General features: G+C 33.1%; 2 protein-coding genes across 2 annotated transcripts; one reads left to right on the top strand and one right to left on the bottom strand.

The window, feature by feature from the left end:
• Window positions 1-2,584: 2,584 nt before the first annotated feature.
• On the bottom strand, window positions 2,585-5,529 carry LOC137394246 (uncharacterized). Its single transcript, XM_068080968.1, has 3 exons — window positions 5,491-5,529; window positions 4,437-4,754; window positions 2,585-2,860 (listed from the first exon to the last, which is right to left on the bottom strand). Exons 1-3 carry the CDS (start codon window positions 5,527-5,529, stop codon window positions 2,585-2,587), a joined length of 633 nt encoding a protein of 210 aa, XP_067937069.1.
• Window positions 5,530-8,791: 3,262 nt separating this feature from the next.
• Window positions 8,792-21,506, top strand: LOC137394245 (mitochondrial substrate carrier family protein ucpB-like). The gene is made up of 7 exons (XM_068080967.1): window positions 8,792-8,873; window positions 10,389-10,536; window positions 12,707-12,846; window positions 12,946-13,011; window positions 13,847-14,043; window positions 20,503-20,665; window positions 21,325-21,506. Exons 1-7 carry the CDS (start codon window positions 8,792-8,794, stop codon window positions 21,504-21,506), a joined length of 978 nt encoding a protein of 325 aa, XP_067937068.1.
• The last annotated feature ends 1,307 nt before the right edge of the window (window positions 21,507-22,813 follow it).

Raw genomic sequence — 22,813 nt, 5'->3', positions numbered from 1 at the left:
TAGCTGGTCCGACTGACTGCACACGGCGTAAGAAAAAATTTATTTTTGTATAACTACTCACCATTAATGGCAAATTACTCTTAGCTTATCAACTAAAATAGCGGTAGGAAACTAAATTAGTAATGAATAAATTAGAAACATGTTAAAAGTGTCAAGTTACCATAGACCCCATCTTCTGCACCTGTTGACACGATAATGCCCTGTGGCCACCAGACTAATAGTTTAATTTCTATTAGCTAACGGGTGCCTATTGATATACCATTGTTAATATAACCAGATCTACGGTTATTCTACCGTAATACCACTATATTGCACCTTACTTTTGAAAAGTCGTGTTGCGCGTTCACAACTCGAGTTGTGCAACTCGAGTTGACCAACTCGAGTTGTGAACGCGCAAGGCGAGGCACTGTAAGGCGCCATAGCTCATTGATATTTGCAGAGTTGTGCTTTCATTGACCTGTTCTATTAATCAAAAAAAGTCAAACCCTGTTATCTCTAAATTCTCTTTAAGAAAAACCCTATTGTTATGTGTATAAGTGAAAAAGTTTCATTGTTTTATTGGACTTGAAAAAAGTTAACATTTTAGCACTCTGTTTATGGTAATAAAACCTGATTTGCAGCAGCATTACAAAAGCTCTTACGTACCTTTCTATTGATAAAGTGTTTACTTTTAGTTTAACGATCAACCAAACAATTTACTTTCTATCGTGTGATAATTATTAGCATCATTCATACTATTGGATGTGTTATAAAATATTTGCATGTTATTAGAAACCCTATATTGTAAACTTGTAATTTAGTAGCATCAGGTATGTATGACTTTAGAAATGGTTTCTACATAAAATTTACATTTAAGTTCACACAGATAAGCATGAAATAGGGAGTTCAGTCTTTTTTTGTTACCTTAAAATGGTCTAATCTAGCCTCCATAAAAAGCACGTAACAAGTCAAACTTTGACAGGTTTTTGATGAATACGTGAAGTGCCTTGAAGTTGTCTGAAACCGCTCAGCCAGAAAATTTCAGACATCAAAAGAAACGAAGTCAAAAAATTTTTCTGCTCTTCAAAACATCTGTGCTGTTTTTTTGTCTAAAGTGTGCCAGTAGATCAAAATCTCTATTAATCTATAAACTGTTGTCTAACCATCTAAAAAGTGTTCAACTGTAAACATAATGGATACTAAAACTAATGATTTGTTGTGGGAAGGCAATAAGGATATTTCCTCATCATCAGGAGAGCAGAAAAATTTGTTCTGCTCTTCAAAACATCTGTGCTGTTTTTTTGTCTAAAGTGTGCCAGTAGGTCAAAATCTCTATTAATCTATAGACTGTTGTCTAACCATCTAAAAAGTGTTCAACTGTAAACATAATGGATACTAAAACTAATGATTTGTTGTGGGAAGGCAATAAGGATATTTCCTCATCATCAGGAGAGATCAACAAAACACACAAAAAACTTGATTCTCAGTTATGAAGGGCTCGTAAATATATGCAAAGTTGGGCTCTTATTGACCTGTTCTACGTTCATAAAAAGCAACGCCCTATTACCTTTATATTACGTTTTAGCCAGGCTCTGTAGTCATGTGTAGGCATGAGAGAGTTTAATTCTATTAGAGGTAATATAATTAATTTAGTTTAATTTTAGTAGTATAGAATCAGGTATGTCAAATTTTTGCTGCTGTTCATAACATGGTTGCTGTATTTTTGTCTAAAGTGTTCTTGTAGGTAAAAAACTATTCTTCGTTTTCTCTGAGGTCATCAATTTGTCGTCACATGCGCTCGCTCGTAAAAACATTGTCATATTTGTAGACAAATGATCGTCATTCTTGTTCACTTTACACTATTGAATAGTTATTTTGGTGCTATTTCAATATTGTATCGAGACTCGCTGGGAAAGAGGGTTTGACGTCGCTATACAAATATACATGCAACAGCGTCGTTCACAAAAGTTAATTGCAGAAGCATCGTGTTTTCAATGGTAAAAGTTCTCTACAAATATGGCAGACCACAATAAAATGACTTCACGAAAAACGAGAGATTAATGGAAATACCGTTGTCTAATTATATAAAAAATGTTAAATTATCAATATAATAGACGCAACCGAAGATGATATGTTATGAGAAGAAAATGAGTATATTCCTCATCATCAGTAGAAGATGACATTATCACAATAGATGATTATTATAAACTTTATTTACTAAAAGATGATCTAACAGACTTCCTAAACTAAACATAAAACATAAACTAGGTAAACAGAATTTCCAGCACAATTGTTGGACCTGTTTGAGTGTTTTTCAACCCCATGCCAAAAAGAGTAATAAAATACAAAAAATAATATGAAAGATTTGGTTAGTTCTAAACATATAGCCATCACCTACACCGCATAAAATTTAATCAATTATTTGGTAGTTTTATAATAGCTTTATAATGTAAGTCGTTCTAACTTATATAGTTTCTTACAAATGTATGAACTGTTATAAAACTACAACATGGACATAGAAGCAAAGGTTAGTATAGAAGTATTTAAATAGACTTTTGTAGTTCGCAATGTCACAGCCTTGTTAAATAGAAGACAATCTATAAAACTAGTCCACAAGTTTTTTAGCCTCGAATTTTTGCTGTTGCCTAATGGCCACAACGTTGCCAAGATGACGAGTGTTCTTATCACGATATCGTCTGTTGCATAACCATTTGCTTATTTTTTTAGCCGGCCAGCCAGTGGCTTTTACCAGGTATGATAATTCAGATGATGTTGGGTATGGAGCTGTAAAGTTCTCTTCGTACCAGTTCTCTAAAATTGTTGTGGAAGTACACTTGTCACCAGCAGCTCTAGTGGATGATTCGTTTGACTTTCTTGTTGTCTGTAATTATAAATAAAATTGGCAAATATTTAATTACACCAACCGATGATAGGTTCATTTATCCATAAAAATTGTTGCTTAAAGTTAAGAGTTGTGGCTTCCTGACTAGATATGTGTGATTTAATATGCACTCCCTTTTATAGTATTTAACTATTAACGACAGGCCTACATTCTTCAAACTATTAATAGCATACCCATACTCTTTATAGTGACCACCTCTGTTTCAGTTAATGAAAATGTCAATTATAGCTGTTTTACGATTAGATTTGGGGTTAGAGTTGTAACCATTAACTTATAATATAGCGCAATCTCAGTTTGAAATATACACATTTTTCAATACATTTCTAACCCAGTCTAAGTTAAAATCTCTCATGTAAGATATCAACATGGCAACAGCTTGATTAATAGCACTTTATCCAAAGAATGAATGACTCTGATTAAACATATGCAAGCATTTAGAATATTTTATACATAACAGGTCTGAAAAAATTAAACAAGTCTAAAATGAATGATCACAACTTACATAGGCGTATTTAATTTCTGGTGGCTTTTCTAAATGTATAGTGCTAAGATTTTCAACTGCCTGAAATGGAAAAAATAATATAAATAAACCCAGATGTATTACATATTACAACAAGAGGCAATACATCTTCAGGCAAATCTAACACTGGTTGACAGTGTTGAAAATAGATTTTCGGAAGAAAGTCAAGGTGATGCTAGAAGAAGCATAAAGACTAGGATAGTATAACAGAGCTCACTGCTGTTAATCTATCACCTACCTACCATTATAAGTTACCTGATATTGAATAACATTCATCTTTATCCTAATTTAATCTCTGACCATCTCTAACAGCCTTTGATTAATACATACTGTAAAACCTCTATTTGAACGCCAATTATGCTCTATTTTTCAATCATTACTCTTTATGCTCATTGTATTAAAAGTAACATTCAAATAAAGAGAAGCACTGAATTTTTTAACTAGTTCATTTAAAATTATTAGAAAATACATTTCACTCTTTTACGGGCAGTGATGCTAATCTAGCTTATATTTGCAGTCTCCTTTGAGCAGATTGACATTAATGACGACAGCCTCAGCATATTAGCTAAACTGTTTTTCATATACTTCCAAGTATTAAACCAAATTAAAAATAAACTATTTCGATTATAAAGTATTAGCAAGTTACAGTTGTTAATTGCTTCAATGGCTCCAGTTGTTCCAAACTTAAATATTTTAGTGACTTTGTTTTAGTGTGTAGTTCTAATTGTCGATCAATCTCCTCAGGTACGTTGTCACTAAAATCATGGCAACTCGTACAGCAACAACAAACGCTCTAATGTTTATTGATGTCACTATTAGTACCATTTGTAAATACTTTTCTACTAATCACTTTCTATTGCGGGTTCGTAAAGATCGAAGCATGTCAATGTGGCAAAAATTAGAGGTGGCTTTCAATTAAAAAGAGAGGCTGTATTTTAAACCGTTTTTCTATGGTGCCATTCTATTAGAGGTGGCAATAAAATGAAGTTGGCATTAAACTAGATGTTTTATGATAATTACAATATAATAACTTACTCTTAGAACAGAACTAGCTGAAGTCCAGTTAAATTGACCAATATCTGACTTTACCAAACTAACAGCAATGCTGCCAGTCATGTGACCTCTCTGATTGATTGGTAAGATGTTTTCGTTGGGTAAATGTGACTCACACTCATCTGTATAGGGATTGTATATGACGGTAGGTACAAGGAATAGTTTGACTTTGATCTCTTTTTCTGAATAGATCGAGGCTACAGCACAGGAATGGTAAAAAAGGGGAGACGAGAATCTAGGATGAATTGTGCCAACACCTCTGATAGTCGATGTAAACTCATGAAGCTGCTGGTTCAGTTCCTACAAAGACAATAATCGGTTCTGATTCAGATGGTTGAGAATAGCAAATAAATTATACTTACCGTGTAGGTTACAGAGAAAGAAAAAACTGTTTGAGTTTGGAAGCTGTATCCTCTTTAACTCATATTAATTAACAAAGTTCAAGAAAAGAGTTCCATCAAAAATTTCAATCAGGCATCGCCTCGTGTAAGTTTTGTCAACAGCACAAGTGGATTATTAGTTGTGCCAACACCAGCAATGGCCTTTTTGTGATTTAATTAATTTTCTACTGAACTCTGCTAGTCTTCTTACATAAACTAGTCAATTCTTAGTTCAACAATTTATAACTTATCAATCAGTAACTTTTACTTATTAACAAATCAATGTCTAACATTATAAAGTATATTTTACACTAACTTATAACAGTAGAAACTGAGCTACAAGTTTCACAAAAATAAATAGCGCAATAAAAATGTAACTAATGTGTAAAACTCACTAAAAGCTGCAAACAATTGTATTCTCATCTTTCATTCCTAAATCTATTTGAGTAACAGTGCAATAGATCTTTTTTACATACCCTAATTACTTTAAAAATCTTTAAATTTAGAAATCTGATTAAATTTTGTAAGGGATTAAACATAGAGCATTGCTTTATATTTAAAAAATTTATAGTCTTAACAAACATGTTAAACATTTTTTCCTTATATGTATGGTTCCAACTGGTAAAGGTTATTAGGAAACAACAATATTTACTTACACATCCATTGTCCATACCAATGTCTCCATTTGTCTCCATATTGATTAAGAAATCTTAAACTTTGCAGCTATGTCTCTACCAACCAAATGCACCAATGTCTCCAGCAACCATATTTTATATCACAACTAACTTAGTAATTACAGGATAATTATTACATTTGTTCATTTAACATCAACATTAAAGTTTTATCAAAAGAGACAACTTCTAGAGTTGCTTTTAGTAAAGTTACTAGATTCCTTTTATGGAGGATTTGAATGCAGCTACCATTTTTCAAAGCGTTAGATATTGCTCTCACCTTTTGTTATGCTAAATGTTAGATGTTGTTTATATCTATTGTTGCTTATATCTTGTTTATATCTTTGAACAATATCTATCAATAGCTCATTTTTTCAATAAATACATACAATACATTGTTAACAAGTAGGATTACAACTAATTTGGCAATTATGACATAATTATTTCTTTTGTTTATTCAATTTCAACACCAAAGTCCTATCAAAGACAAACAACTGCAGGAGTTTCCTTTGGTGAGATTACTGCATTTAACATATAGAATATGGGAACACTGATGTCATCCTTCAAACTGCCAGATATGTTTTCATCTTTTGTTGCCTTATATAATTAATTTGTTTATATCTTTTTGAACTATACTTATCAATAGATAATGTCTACAATAAATACATGCAATATATTATTATGTAGTATGATAACAATAAGATAAAATTACTGAGTGATCTTATGACTTGATTTTATCTTAAATTAAAAAATTTTGTTTAATCTAAAGGGTTAGTTTATAATCATTGATAGATAATTACTAAATTACATAGAATATAACACAGATGTTTAGTTTGACAATAAGATAAAAGGACTGATTGATCTTGTGATGTAGTTCAGGCTGTAGTATCTCTGCAGCCAGTTAAGTTGTCGTCACAACTAATTTACTAAAACCTACATCATCGCTATAAGGCTATGCCGTATACTTTTAACAGCCTGCTAAAATCATCAAGGAAACATTTCGGTAAAAGAGTTTTGAGACCAAAATACTAAAAACCAGTGTTATTTAATGGTAAATCAACAAATTCAAAGTTATTTAGTTTTGTATTGGAAGTATTACAAGAAGGAGTAAATGCTCAGAGAATATCAAGAACTTATGTGATTTATTCACAGCATTTCTAGAAAAAAGCAACCCTAAGTCAGAGGCTTTGTTCATTTCATGCATGCATGTAGCTCGAACAGACAGTAGTGTTCCACCGTATAAATTGAAATTATCACACTACCACACTAAAAGCAGACAAATTCTACTAGAGAAAACTTACGCACACACCGCTGCCATAACATAAGTTGATGAAAAAGTTTGATTCAGCTGGCATTTTCTAAACAGCCAAGATAGGTGTACATTTAATATTATGTATCATTTTTTATAATCTGATTCAAAATTATGGTGGGATTTTCATTTCAAACAAAGTTGGTGCCTTTAAAAATTCAAATAAACTTTATGTATTAATTAGAAACAGTTCAATTTCTAGCTATATGAACTCCAATTGTTCTGTTTTAGCCACTAGCTTACAGCTCTCCATACATTAGCCTTTGTCTGGCCGCCATATCTTTGTTTCAATACGTTTTTACAACATCAACCCCTAGTAGCATGTGTAACCAGTTAGGAAAAGGTCCAGTAGCCTGTAGTTTCGAGATATGGTTTGCCAATCTTCCTTTTTATCTATCTTCAGCTGTAACACTGAAAATCTCTACACATTTTTCAAAGACAGTTGCTGGGCAGACAACTTGAACCTTCTCTGGAGTTATTTTTAACAATGAGCCTATAGTTTATGACCAACATTGCGGTCAAGGACAAACATAAAACTTTGCCCTTATACAGTCACTTGGCCTTTAATGCTGACTAAAACTTTAGAAAAATTGAGTTTACGATAGTCTAATACTTGTCACAGAAACAAATTTTCTCATTAATATAATTAAGGGTGGGCTGTCATTCTATCTAATTTTTCAGCTGTGGATAGGTGTACGCAATTTATGGCAATCAATAGAGGAAACATACGGTACTGCTTTTGAAAAGCTCAAATGTCAAACAAGCTTAGCAACGGTTGAATATTTAACTTGTTTTCATTAAATATATTTAGATATTATATAAAAAGCGCATCGAAAGTCTTCCACTGTTAGTTTTACTAAAAGTATGAAAACAGCTTAACTGTCTATTTTTTTCTTATTTACCTTTAAATGAAGTAATGCATATTCAGCAAATAAAACTTTGTTGTTACCAGCAATTCAGCAAGAAGGAAATCGAAGGAGACAAACCTATATGTAAGTTGAATTTAACAATAGGTAAGTTACTACTCTAAGAAGTTATTAAATTTCTGGTCTCACATTTTGAAATCACTAAATGGCGACTTTATGGGAAATGCAAAATAAAAACGTTCGTCAAATTTATAAAATACTTTTACGCATGGCAGATAATAATGCACATTAAAAGAAAAAAGCAATTAAAATATTTAAGTAAATTGTTTTAGTTGTGCTACTTGATATGGACAATTATGATCAGAGTCTAAATGCCCTCAATACTGTTGAACTAAATGTGTTATCAGATATTTGATGTTTAAAAAACTCAGATCGCATCTCAAATCTGTCTGACCATCTATTAAATTCTTACTTTCTTAAAAATCAATTAAATCTTGCACCAAACACCAACACCTTGTTAATTCATATAGCTGAACAGCGTTATGCCAAAGAGTTTCTTTAAAAACAAATAATTTTACTTTTCTATTCTTTATTTTATTTTTGTCTCAGGGTCTGTTTTACTTTTATTACACATAACAATACATAATAATACATATAATAATATATGGTTCAATCAAATGCAGCTGACCTAATTCTATTTAGTTAAAGTAAGTTCACTTGCAGAGTTGGTAACCAAGTGCGTGTTTGAATTAGGTCAAGCCATAGCTTTTCAAAACACTCGGCTAATTCTAGCAAGGGGGGCTGCTCATACTCCCGCAGCCGCAGCCACATTTCTTCATTCCTTTCATCATGGCTTATGGTTCTAAATGTTTGTATCTCTGATATACAGCAGCTTACATAAGATATGTGGTCACTGCAACTTCAGGTCGTGAACCCTACATTGTGAAGGATATGCTATATCGCGGCTGCAATTGAAGGCCATAGATATCCTTTTGTTTATGTCCAGGCGTGATCGCTTGTGACGTTTTCATATAAACAAGGCATACATGACTCTGTGCGCTGCAAGAAATAACAGATTTTATATTGAAAAGTGACTGAAGACCATGCTGTTATGTCTGCATCAACTACTCCGTCAACTTTGGATTGGCGCCTCTTTATGACAGGAGGTTTAGCCAATAGTTGTGGACAAACAGGTGAGATAACTTTGCTAAGAGTATTATAAGGCAGTTAATATAAAAATTTCATAGAAACCTGGTCTGTTTCAACATTCAGCAGTTTTGATAAAAATATCAGCTAAAAACTTGGAAGCATTTCTGTGGCTTTGTATTACCTAGTTGATGTCTTGTCAGTTCTGTTGTGGTTTGGGAAAGACGGTATAGATAATAACTTGGTGTTGTCAGGAGAGTCTAAGAACTGGTAGGCTTGTTTCAGCTATAAATATAAAGTTTTTTCAACAATGTTTTTATGTTTTATCAGCTATACTATTGCTTTTTAAGTAAACTTTTCAAAAATTTCAAATGTTGGGTGATAGTAAAAAGTTAGTAGTAAATAAAGAGGTTAGTAGCAAAAACCCATCTAACCAAATATTGCTACAAATACAAACTGTCTGAAAGTTTGAATGGCTACAACTACGCCCTACACTAAAAATTATTTTAGTGTAGGGCCACAGGCTAAAAACATTTTCGATTTTTTTATATCAAGCCAAACTCTACATCTGTGTCATTGATATTAAAACTTCTACACAGTTTTTAAGGAGAAGGCAATACGCAGGTTTATGCGGTATGCCATTTTGATTTAACCCATGAATTCAGTGCATAACTAGTAGTAACGCACATGTTTCCCTTTTGCATATTGATTAATATATATTGGCCTGCTCACAAGTTGAAGTTGCATTGCAAGCACCACCACTGCTCAATGGGTGGACCTTCTATTAGTGCTGCTAATAACATGTTTGTATCATATATAACCTTTTATCGCCATTAGTAATCATCAACAAAATGCTTTCATTACACGCCAAAAAGACAAATTATTAAACCAACTTTTATTATTAGCCAACTAGTTTTAGCTGGTAAAGCTGGTAATCTAAGACTACATTTATTGCTGAGAAGACTGGAATGTGAATTGCAAGTTGTAATAGCAGAAAATTTATAAACTGAAACATTCGATGGTCAATCTAGTAATTTAGTACCTCAAAGTAGAAGATGGTGTTTGTCATGTGTGGGGAAGGGTAAACACAGATAATATGGGCATAGTTTAGGCAGGATTTATAAAGACTGTGCAGGATGACTCATAAGGCTTATCAGCTGTGACTCGTCTTCAATTCAAAGTGTTTTGTAGCAGCGATAAGCTACTCTCAGCTGAACTGAGTAACTCATACATATACATGAAAATGTACATGTACATGTACATGTACATGAAAATGTACATGTACATGTACATGTACATGTACATGTACATGTAAATGTATTGTATATGTAAATGTATATGTAAATGTAAATGTATATATTGTACATGTAAATGTATTGTATATGTAAATGTAAATGTAAATGTATATGTAAATGTAAATGTATATATTGTATATGTAAATGACTCCTGCCATTTATGCATGGTACCCCATTAAAGATTTTACTAATTTTTGTGAATTAACATAGATCGAACCCTTGGGGCAACTCCAAAGTAGAAACAGTATATCAAGTGTGTTGCTGCAGTTGCCCACCCTATCGATGTCATAAAAGTCAGACTACAGCTGGACAATGAACTTACATCTGATTCTGAAGCACCCAGAAAGTACAAAGGCATGTTTAGAGGGGTGAGAACTCTGGTACTAGAGGAAGGTTTCATGGCCATATGGAAAGGGTGAGTAGGAAAAACTTGCAGTACCTTTGAGGATGCTGTTTTGAACAGAGATCGAATGCTGGCTACACTTACCAGCAGTCTCAAGGCATGACCACGTGTGACGATTTTATCGTTGGTTCTGACCAAAATCACGAAATGAATGGAAAACACGAGATTATTTGACTGAAATTCATAGAATTGTCAGAGCCGTGCACCCACACCGAAATTGTTGGTGAAACACTTTTGATTGGCTAAACAAATTATTAGCGAGCACAATTCTAGCAGCTTTTGCAATTTATATAGTCCAAGACACATAACGTGACACACAAGAAAAATACTTACCCGATTTGCCATAGTAAGTACGATGCAACTGACTTGATTGTGCCAAAGATGGCAGCTCTTTTTACAATGGCACTTTTGCTGCTAAAAAAAAGTTATTATTAAAAAAGAAACTATTTGTAGCCATGCTGTCCGAACGACACAAACCAACAATAGCGCAATTTAGGCAGTTATATCATATGTACTATGCTGAGTTGCACTCGTATTTTTATTGTGTGTCATAATAAATGTCTTGGACTATATAAATTGCAAAAGCTGCTAGAATCATGTTCGCTAATAGTTTGTTAAGTCAATTAAAACAATTTCGGTGTGCATGCACAACTCCGACCACTCTGTGAATTTTGGCCAAACAATTTTGTGTTCTTCGTTCATTTTGGGATTTTAGTCAGAACCAATGATAAGATTGTCACGTGTGGCCGTACCTTTAAACAGTCAAATTTATCTGATGAATTGTAAACAAATTAAAAGGTCTAATAACTTTTAACTTCAGATTTTGGTTGGTTTTAGTTTGGACAAAGGAAACATAGATTGAGCCTTTAAACGGTATTTGGCTCAGCTCAAACAAATTTACAGAGTTTTTGTTCTCAGACAGCCAAAAAAAGATAGCGCAGCAACTTTTTCTATAGAAGGTTCAGAAAGTAACTATCAGCCAAATCAAGGATAAAGAGAAGATTTAGTCTTATTTATTATGAAGAGGTATTGATAAAGGTTTTTGGCATATGATCATGTTCTTAAAAGTTTGATGCCATTGTTCTTTTACAGTACCAGGTTTTTATTCTGTTCTTTCATTGGCTAGGTTAGATAGAAAATAATATACCTTCATTTGCTTGATACCTCGCTTGTAGGTTTTAAAGCAACTGCCATAGGTGGGAGACATTTTTTTAAATAGGTACAATAAATAACATTTTTAGTCCAGTTTTACCGCTAGCGACCTACAATCTGCTGTAGTCACCATTATAATAGATTGCATAAATAGTCACCAGTTCTCTAGTCACTAGACACCAATAGATGTCCTAAATATTCATTCCATTTTGGCCATCGGGCACCACAAATACAACATAAATCACTCTGTTGCTAAATGTCCTGTAAGCCTACATGTTATAATTATAGTAATTAGTAACTGCTAATAGCAAAAATATAAAGCTCATGAAAAATGATCTGGAAATGTATGTTTCTAGATAAAAAAATCGTGTCTGCAACTCAGCAATTAGTTACTCAGTATGTATTGATTTTAATGCTATTACTAGCTGATTCTTTGGGAAACAGAATATACCGACATAATGCTTATAAATACGGCGCTATTGCGAGATACGATTGGTCAATTCTACATTTTAAGTTCTAGGCCATTAATGACAGCCATCAAAAACAAGCAAACACAATATGAAGCCATGTACTCATATAGTGTCACAGACGGAGAACAAATACGCTTTTAAAGCCATTCTTCGTTTTGCAGCAAACTGGTTTTGTCAGCGTGAAAGCAACTTCAATAAGTCTTTGTGGTGTAAATCCACATTTAGACATCTAGATTTAGTATCTTCAGACATGACAATAGCTTGACCTAAATAACAGTTGCTAGTCTAGTTTCAGTGCTAGTGACTTTACCTCTGCTCAAGTCAGTTATATGTCATCAGATATCACGTTAACTTAGACTTCTAGACTGTATTGTCAGACTTGCGTTTGTGTAATCTATTAACTTATGAAATCAAATTACATGTAATTGCTGTTTGAGTGACAGAATACTGAGTTAACTTCTCAATATGTTTTAAACTCTATGACATAATCATAGCATTATTTTGATGATTATCGTATTAAATTAAATCCTCCAGTCTTCTTTGTGAACCTGATACTGTAGATGGAAGGCAGCAATGGTAAGAGAGATGTCATTTGGTGGGCTAAGGTTTATGTTTTATGAGCCAATCAAATACCAGTTAGGAGGAATTGACAAGTCCGACACATCTTTGCTGGTCAAGATTCCTGCAGGATGTGCTGCAGGTAAGTTGTTAGGCCATATCAAATGTGCTGTAGGTAAGTTGTTAGGCCGTATCAAATATGCTGCAGGTAAGTTGTTAGGCCTTACTGAATGTGCTGCAGGTAAGTTGTTAGGCCTTATCAAATGTGTTGCAGGGAAGTTGTTAGGCTGTATCAAATGGGCTGCAGGTAAGTTGTTAGACTTAGTTTTAAACCTAGTCTTTAGTTTCGAGTACTAACAAAGTAGGCACTTACTATCAGATTCACAGAAGTTGTCATATTATTACATATTAAGGGGGAGGCAATTCTAAGGAATTGAATAATGCATTTAATCTTCACATGGTAACCGCTGATCTTTCAGACAATTTGTTTATAATTTTTAATTATGCCAAAAACTGCAACACTCCCATTCACTTCACACCACTAATACATGTATACAAACAGCTTTTCCCTAAATAATATCTGTCCTAAAAAAACCTTCAGAAATTCTCAAGTCATTATAGAATAATTGAAAATGCGCAAACATAGTATTGTTTGAATTGCATTACGAATATATAATTTGAAAATGTAAAACACATTTGTCAACTTCTTATGGCAGATGAGTTTTAAGTTATTTCTTTAGACGAGGGTTTGCAAAAGTTCAACATAGAGCTACCTGCAAAAAACTACCTTCTCATCCATAAACCCATAAGATCTGCTTTCGTAAAATTTTTCATTTAAAAATAGATTAAGCAAAAATCTAAATAAATCTAAAAGTTAATTTATAAATTGTTATAGTAAAATGTAGTTTTAAAATGCTGTCTGTTCTTTTTAGTTGCTTCAAAAACCTCCCAATGTGAATTATATATCAAGTTGGTTGATCACACAAAGCAAAAACTTCGTTTCGTATCCAATATTTAAAAAAGAGCTCCGCAACAATAAATACAATTCTGACAGAGACAATCTAATGCATGTTACCCAAACTGTTACTAGAAAAATTGAGCTTTATGGTTCTCTATTCAATTCACCAAGTGCTCATCTTCAGGAGGAATAAGCGCTGCAATAGTCACTCCGACAGATGTGGTGAAAACTCGACTTCAAGCACAAGTGACTGGAGCTCCTCTGAGGCATTCAGGTTGTCTCGCTGCCTTTGGAGATATTTATCGTAGCGGAGGGTTAAAGGAACTGTATACAGGTTGCGGCCCAAACACCCTCCGAGCAACTCTAGGAACTTGTGCGCAGGTGGGCTCTGTGCAATATACTCGATCATATATTTAAAATTCCGATATCAAATAATTTTGTTATGTTAAACAATGAAAGAATTCATATCAATTAAAACATAAGGTTTTTTTATCTGCCAAGGTTATTTTTTTAAATGAAAGAATGTGTAATTATAAAAAATGTAGTTATAAAAATTATCATAAGTGAGAGATTTAATTTTATTAGAGCATGAGCAAATCGCAAGAGTGACTCAGTGTAAGTTGTCAACATACTTGTAATTAAGGGTGTAAATTGTGAGTAACTTATAACATTGTTTTAAATTGTACTATATTAACCTGTTTAAAAGATAAGATTCATTACTAAATGTGACAAACAGTGGATTATTGTTGATATTAGTACACTTGCAGGCCTGTGCGCCATTACAGATTATGTTGAGTAAAAGCTATATGTACAAATGTACAATATGGTTTAGTGGTGGTGCTCTTGGCATTGAATCCGTGGACCTAAATGTTAGCTGTCAATTCCAGTGCAGTACTATCTTCTTTCCTAATGCTCTTAGCATGGTTTTGAACAGACAAGCATATGAACGAGTAAACAGACACAGCTCCTATTATAGTAACTAGAAATTCCATTGTCATACAGCCCACGACCAAAGAGATGGCCAGAGATATTGGCAAAAAAAGAAAGGGTACTGATGGTTGAGAAATGCAATATTAGCAGTCAAATGGCCCTGCAGTGCAATAGGATAACTGCAATGGTAGCTGTAATGTACTGGGTGTGGGTGTTATTATATACATGTACAACAAACAGCAATAATGAATGGAAAAGATGTTTATATTTTCCCCCTGCAATAGGAGAAATGCAATATTGGCCAATATTAGAAGTAAAATGCACTGATATTCTTAGAATAATTAATGTTATTAATATAGTAATAATAGAAAACCAATGCACAATTTTGTTTACATTTCAAAACGTCATAGGTAGCAATATCGAGAAGTTGTGGTATTTATATAGATTTTTAGAAAATTTATTTAAAAAGTGTTTGGTCATGACAAACAACAATAATGAAAGCAAAATATTACATGTTTATATTTCTCCCCTGCAATAGGAGAAATGCAATATTGGCCAATATTATAAGTAAAATGCACTAATATTTTTAAAATAACCAATATTGTTAATATAGTAATACAGCAATAATAGAAAACCTATGAGCGTTCACGTGTCTGGAAGATTTCTGCTAACTGCAGCAAAATAAAAGCTGTTATAAAAGTGTTATAAAGCTGTAGGCCTAATCTACTGTAATGTATGTAATTCAACAACAATAAAGAAATATGTTTATTATAACTCTGAAATGCAAAATTAGAAGTAAAATGGCAAGCTACTTACTGTGTACTATACACAGTTTGAAAGTTGGTTGCGTTGAATGTAAAATGGTTTGGATTAGCGATCTTTAACAGAAAGCAAGTAGGAGCATTCACGCGTCTAAAACTGTAGCAAAATAAAAAATGTTCTCGTCATGAAGGGGCGTTGTAGTTTGGCCCTAGCTTGTACATAAGTTGTAAAGAATTTTGGCTAACGTTTTAAATAATGAAACCTTCGCTGATTGGACAAAAAACACAGGCTGATAAACTGTGTACCACAATTTCGTACATGTAAATCGGTCTACGCCTCAAACGGTCTACGTTTATTACAGAAACCTTCAAATAAATTCGATTACAAGTAAAAAATGCCATAGACTGATGAAATGAGCACGGTTTTCTCGTCAAATGCGCACTGCTAAATAGTGCTACTATCTGTCGCACAGCTTTATTGGCGTTTCAATTTTCGGTCTTAACTTTTATTAAACCGAGCTTTTCAAGCGTTTTGTAGCAATTTTTGTCCAAATTAATCTGTTTATTTGTGTATAATCCGATCAGATGGGGAAGTCTAAAGATAATACCGACGGTTTACAAAAACTCGGTAACATATTCAAATAGGTTTAAATGTGTTTTGTTTCCCTATTATACTTTAACGGCTTTACAAAACGATGCTTAAATTTGTTGATGAAATTTCTAGCCAAGGGTTCGTCTCATTGTTGATGAATAATTTTCGTAAGTTGTGTGCACATGCATTTATCATAAAAACTCCCACACTTCGCTCCGCTCGTTTGCTCATGGGAATATTATAGCCTATTATGGTATTATTGTAGTACAAGGTATTAATAACCATTTTAAAAGTCATTGTTTGGGCTGCAGTTTGAAAATATTTTTGTATTACTAGGGTTTACAGCAGTATTTCTGTAGATAAATAAATCTATGAAAATGTCACAATTCTATACTTACAGTTAGAGTACCTACTCTTTCCCGCTTGCAGCATAAGAAAACTAGTGAAACCAGACGGATTTATCAAACACGATTTATTCTTGTGAGGGGGTAGAGGTAATGTAACCGAATCTTGTGAGGTTTACGCCATTTGTCATTTTTCTGTAAATCCAGGAAGATTTTCAAGAAAATGGTAAATGTTGATGGAGAAGAAAGCTTTAGCTAAAACACTGTTAACAAATTGACAAAATTGGTTAGAAAAACAGGAAAAGTTTTGATGACCAATAGAGATTCGTTATACCTAGTGATATAAAACCTTTTACAGTCAGCATTTAATGAGAAAATTCAGTCTAAAAGAACCATAACACAAAGTTGGTGTCAAAACTATTCATGAGGACCTGGCTTACTCTAAAGTCACCTGTGGCTGGCTTCCTGAACAGCTGAAAAAAGAGCTCAGACAGAAGAGGGTTGAGTTTGGTCAACAGAACATTTTTTTGCATGAAAGAGGAGGTCATGAGCATTATCTGACTTTTACTTTTTTGGGTCTGTTACAGAGTTTCTGAGACTAACCCATTTCAATAATGATAACGCGGTTATGATTTCTGTAAGCAAGTTTTTGAAAAAAGCAATATAAAGATATCTATGCAGAAGAAGTTCAAGAGCTGGTACCTCGATGGCAAAAGTGCAGAGAGACTATGCTGAAATATTCTTTAACTTTTACTTATAATAGAACTATTTTTCTAAACCAGTTCACTTTATTCAATGAATAGCCCGCACACTACCACTGTGAAGTTTGTTTCGCGACTCAACATGGCGCATAAGTTGTGGTTTAGCTTAGTTTAAAAATTCTGGGTTTGACAGGTACCTACCGTATAAGTCAAACCACATTCGCTGGTCTAAATCGTTTGATCAGAATAATTCCGTTGGCATCAGAGGCATACAATCTGTAGCTGGAGAAATTGCATTCAAAAACTCCATCGGCATAGACGCCTATATTTTTGGTGCCGTCGAAAATACAACAATCGATAAAAAATAGCTCTATTGATGACTACACAGCACAAAAAACAACACTTCACCATCGTATTGGCCCACCTCACCAATAGAACAAAGTCGCCACCTCGAATATTACGTGTTTATAGCAATTCATTGCCGCAAAACAAATTGCTGTCAGGAAACGGGATTCATGTACAAGAAAAAGAGTGGACGGACAGTAGTGATTGGATTTTCAAAGTGTTGGTTTGTAGGCAAATAATACGAAAAAAAGTATTAAATTAACAAAAAACATGTTATTGCAGAAGAGAATCTTAGCGATTACCATAGAGTTATCTCCCCCTAGAGTGATAACTACCCTAGCGTTTCCGGTGCCATTAAGGAACGTTTAGGCCACGCCCATTTTTTGTGCTAGTCACTCGTAGTGATTGACAGAACAATAACATCAGCCATGAGAATGATCATTAATTTGCACAGTTAAGATAGTAATTAATGCTCATACTAAAGAAATGATGATTATAGTTTATTACTCTGATATATGCTTATTATTTAAAGCGATTCAATACCTACCAGGGATCGCTAAACATATTATGGAAATGTTTACTTTTTCCTATCCATTTCCAACAATGATATGCGACCCCCCAGCCCCATACAGTAATGATATACAGCCAATGATATACAGCCCCCCTGTATATCATTGTTTCCATAAACATAAATATTTCCATAATTTTAGGGAGATGGATATGGAAATTTTATTTTAGAAATATGGAAATGTTATTGAAATGGAAATAATATGGAAATGTTATTGAAATGGAAGTAATATGGAAATGGAAATAATATAGAAATGAAGTAGGGAAATGTTATGGAAATAATATGGAAATGAATTATGGAAATGTTATGGAAATGGAATTATATGGAAATGAATTATGGAAATTTTATGGAAATGGAAATAATATGAAAATGAATTATGGAAATGTTATGAAAATGGCAATACTATGGAAATGAAATAGGGAAATGTTATGGAAATAATAAGTAAATGAATTATGGAAATGTTATGGAAATGGAAATAATAAGTAAATGAATTATGGAAATGGAAATAATATGGAAATGAATTATGGAAATTTTATGGAAATGGAATTAATATGGAAATAAATTATGGAAATTTTATGGAATTGATATGGAAATGAATTATGGAAATGGAAATTGTGACATACATGTAATCCCTGATATCTACTTGACTTGCAAAGGCACTGAATAGATAGTGTTAAGTAAGTGAGTTAATGCAATCAGTTACTCATAGATAAGATAGATAGTCATACTGAGGTTGTATTGCATTGGTGTGGTGGGAAGCTAATCGACTGCCATCAACTATGAGCTGTACTACCCGAGTTGCCCGAGTAATAAAAAAGTCTGGACAGAAAATTTATTTTTATATAACATTTACCATTCTAAGTTTTAAATTTCATATCATGAGAAAATATTTTTAAGCAGTTCAAATGAATTAAGAGGAAAAAGAAAACAACTGTAACGGTTTTCAAGCTTTTTTAAACAACTACAACTTTTAAATTTCATATCATGAAAGAAGTGTTTTGTTAAAATAAATTAGGAAAAAAAAACTGTAAATGTGTTTAAATGTAAAATAATTAGCAAGTAATGGCTAAATATAATCTGTTTAGCTATGATTACAATGAAAAATTATTTAATAAATAAGGTAATAAAAGAGTCTATTTTATTTTTATATAATTATAATTTAGTATAATTAAGTACGTTATAATTTATTTTTATTTAACATATAACAACATTTGCCACTTTAACTTTCAAACTACGTATTATGAGAAGTGTTTTGTGTAATGGAAATAAATGAAGAGAAGAGAGGAAATAAGAACAACTGTAAATGTTTTTAAGCTTTTTCAAACAACTACAACTTTTAAATTTCATATCATGAAAGAAGTTTTTTGTTGATATGAATTAGGAAGAAAAATGAAACTGCAAATGTGTTTAAATGTAAATGTGAAATAATTAGCAAGTGATGGCTAAATATAATCTGTTTAGCTATGATTACAATAAAAAATTATTTAATAAATAAAGTAGTAAAAAAGTCTTTTTTATTTTTAAATAATTACAATTTAGTATAATTAGGTATAATTTATTTTTATCTAACATATAGCAACATTTGCCACTCTAACTTTCAAACATTTTGCTTGCTTACATCAAGCAAAGATGTCCACTAACTAGTGGACATCTTTGCTTTAAGCTAGTCTATGTGTTTGATTGATACGTATTGAAATCTAATATTACATGCAAGGGCTGTTTGTGAACTGTGGTGTCAATGAATCACTCTATCACCATACAGTGTCAATACTTTCAGTTGATGGCAGTCGATTAGCTTCCCATCACACCAATGTAATACAACTCCAGTATGATTATCTATCTTATCTATGAGTAACTAATGATATACAGGCCCCCATGTGTGGGGGCTGTATATCGTTGGAGTAACTGATTGCATTAACTCACTTACTTAACACTATCTATTCAGTGCCTTTGCAATGCATGTAGGTATTGAATCGCTTTAAATGATAAGCATATATTAAAGTAATAAACTATAATCATCATTTCTTTAATAAGAGCAATAATTACTATCTTAACTGTGGAAATTCATGATCATTCTCATGGCTGATGTTATCGTTCTGTCAATCACTGCGAGTGACTAGCACAAAAAATGGGCGTGGCCTAAACGCTCCTTGTTGGCACCGGAAACGCTTGTGTTGTTGATGGCAGTTATCACTCTAGGGGGAGATAACTCTATGGCGATGACAGCCTAAAAGGTCAAAAATGGGACTTTGCATTTGATCCATGTAGTTTTGAGTAGGATTACTTGTGTTTTACTAATTATACATAAACTCCTATATGTCATATCATGTAATTTTGATTTGCAATGGGTAGTTGAATTTGAGTTTTTCTAAAATTCATTTCATGACAAAGTTTCAACACTGTATAAGTCGAGGATGGATTTTTACAGCTTGAGTTTTGGTGTCAATTTTTGACTTATACGACAGAGTCTATGGTATGTAGTACATTGTAGTCAAGTTCCTGCTCTGGTATAATTTATATTTACAATAATGTCAGAAACTAAACATGAAAGCAACTATTTTAAAGTTATCTGTTTTGTACTACTGCTGTATATTTGTAGATAGCTTCATATGATCACACTAAACATACACTGCTAAACGCTGACCTAATGGCTGAAGGAGTCTCTTTACATATTGTGTCATCCACGATTGCTGGACTAGTAAACGCTATTGTAACTACGCCTGTTGATCTTGCTCGTATTAGAATAATGAACCAGCCAGCAGGTAAGGTAATGTACAAAGCGAAATTAAAACAGGTGAAAGTACATTCTGCTAAATACGACTCGTTTTAGACTCATAGTTAGTTTCTAAGTAAATTATCAAGCTGTGGGGTTTATTTTAGACACACCATTGCAGCATGTCGTACTTGGGCTATAAAAAGGTTTGAAAAAAAGAACTCTGACGACTAGCTCAGATCTTAAATGTTCAAAAAACAGAAATATTCACTATATCAAATGTTACTTGATTGGATTGATTTTAATAAAATTATTATTATTATTATAAAGCAAATGTATATAAAATAAAAATTAAATTGAAGGAGTCTTTATCATGTAGTTACAGCCACCAAGCATAAAAAACAAAATATCATTTATGACGGCACCCTCAGTTTTTGCTGCGTTATCAAACTTGTATTTTACATAGAACAGGAACCAATGGGGCCCTTTTTATCACAGGTTTTTCCAGTGAAGTAACAATATAATTTGGTGTATATGTGCTAGATCTCTTCAAGATTTTTATATATGTTATCAGATATTGTATTAAAGAAATAATACACTTTTAGTCTATCATACAAATTATATACTACCTATAAACTATACAAAAACCAAAGAATAACCTATGATATCCCTCTGGCTTTCTAATAATTTGTATCCTACATTTTACAGCTGCCGAGGAACGACGATACAGATCTATTCTAGATGTCTTGATCAAGACTGCCAGAACTGAAGGCTTGATGAGCTTGTACAAGGGATTTATTCCAGTCTGGGCTAGGATTGCTCCTCATACCATCGTTACATTTGCTGTCTTTGAGCAGCTGAGACGCTACACAGGAATTGATCCAGTCTAGTTTCAATTCTTTAGAAGTTAGGTTGGTTTCAATTTTAGTCAACATAATGCTTTTTAGGAATATATTGTTGCTAATTTTTAAATTTTATTTAAAGCGGTGTAAATCTAGCTTACAATCTTGCTGAGGCTTAAAAAATGTGCAGGTTAAATCACATCAATCTTTTTGTTTTTAACCATGAATTTTTCTACTTTTCAACACTTATTTGCCATTGAGTAGTTTGATAAATACATCAACCTTTCTGATAGCTAGCTTTTAGCTAGATACACTATCTCAAGAACAAATAAAGTGCATAATAGAAGTGTTATAGATTCCAATCTTAAACACTGAAAATAAAGTTAAAACATATAAAACAAATACTGTGTTTGAGGAATGATGAGATTGAACAGATAAAATTGATTGTAGGTTATAGTGGCCTAATTGCTGATCAATGTAGGCGCGCTGCCTGCGCGCCAGCACTATTACAATTACTGATGTTACAATGTAGTAAATGTTAGTAAAGAAAATTGCATACGTAAAAATAATGTAACTTAGTGGTAAAATGTGCAATATCAATTTTCTAGTGAAGTTTTGAGAACTTCGGGCTACTGATTAATTAATGTTAACAACTTATCAGCGTAGGGCTCTTGGCTTCGATGGAGCAGCAAGATGAAGATTCAGGTCAACATGTTGTGGTCGTACAAGTCTTTGCTTTCCAGATATTATTTCTTGGATTAATGATTCGAGTGGTTGTTCGTAATCCACCAGCAGGGGTTTATTGTTAGTTAGCTGTGGTTTGTAGGGGTTTTTTAGTTTCGAATTTGACTCTGTATATCTTCTACTCTAACGGTGGATATAATGCCAATTGTTGGATCAAAGGTGTGCGCAGATGTAATCCAGTTGGTCTGGTGTAATGTGAGGCAAGAACTTCGCTGTTGGAATGCAGTGAAAGTTCCAACTGATGTCTAGAGAGCTATCAGAGAACACTGGAAGTTTAGATAGGCATTGCCTGACCAGATTTATTGCCTCAGCATAATTATCAGGTGTAAATTTACACTGTGAACTGGCATTGGTTATAGCCAGTGGGTTTCCGTCAGTAGTAGATTTGGCCGAATGAGTGACTGGCGCGATCAAAGTTAGACATCAAAAGACCTTTTGTGTGGGTTGATTGTGTGTGTTTTAGGTGCGTATGTCATCTAATTATTAGAGTTTCTGTTAGGAATGAAGGCATGGGTAGCAAGAGTAACTGGGTAATATGTGCTGTGATAACTGAGAATCCTGCGGTGGTTCTTTAAAGGTGAGGCGAATAAGAAAATGCATCAGTAAGTTTC

The sequence above is a fragment of the Watersipora subatra genome, chromosome 4 (genome assembly GCF_963576615.1).
Source record: "Watersipora subatra chromosome 4, tzWatSuba1.1, whole genome shotgun sequence".
Taxonomy (NCBI): domain Eukaryota; kingdom Metazoa; phylum Bryozoa; class Gymnolaemata; order Cheilostomatida; family Watersiporidae; genus Watersipora; species Watersipora subatra.
The sequence above is the reverse complement of the archived record's forward strand: the minus strand, read 5'-3'. Positions and strand labels throughout refer to the sequence as shown.

Bases quoted from the DNA above. Each gene is read 5' to 3' on its own strand.
- LOC137394246 (XM_068080968.1), bottom strand. From the start codon at position 5,529: ATGGAGACAAATGGAGACATTGGTATGGACAATGGATGT. The intron at 4,755-5,490 runs GTAAGTAAATAT...TTGTCTTTGTAG, and splicing joins TTGGTATGGACAATGGATGT to GAACTGAACCAGCAGCTTCA. The intron at 2,861-4,436 runs GTAAGTTATTAT...TTATAATTACAG, and splicing joins CAGCTAGTTCTGTTCTAAGA to ACAACAAGAAAGTCAAACGA.
- LOC137394245 (XM_068080967.1), top strand. From the start codon at position 8,792: ATGTCTGCATCAACTACTCCGTCAACTTTGGATTGGCGCCTCTTTATG. The intron at 10,537-12,706 runs GTGAGTAGGAAA...CTGATACTGTAG, and splicing joins TTCATGGCCATATGGAAAGG to ATGGAAGGCAGCAATGGTAA. The intron at 14,044-20,502 runs GTGGGCTCTGTG...GTATATTTGTAG, and splicing joins CTCTAGGAACTTGTGCGCAG to ATAGCTTCATATGATCACAC.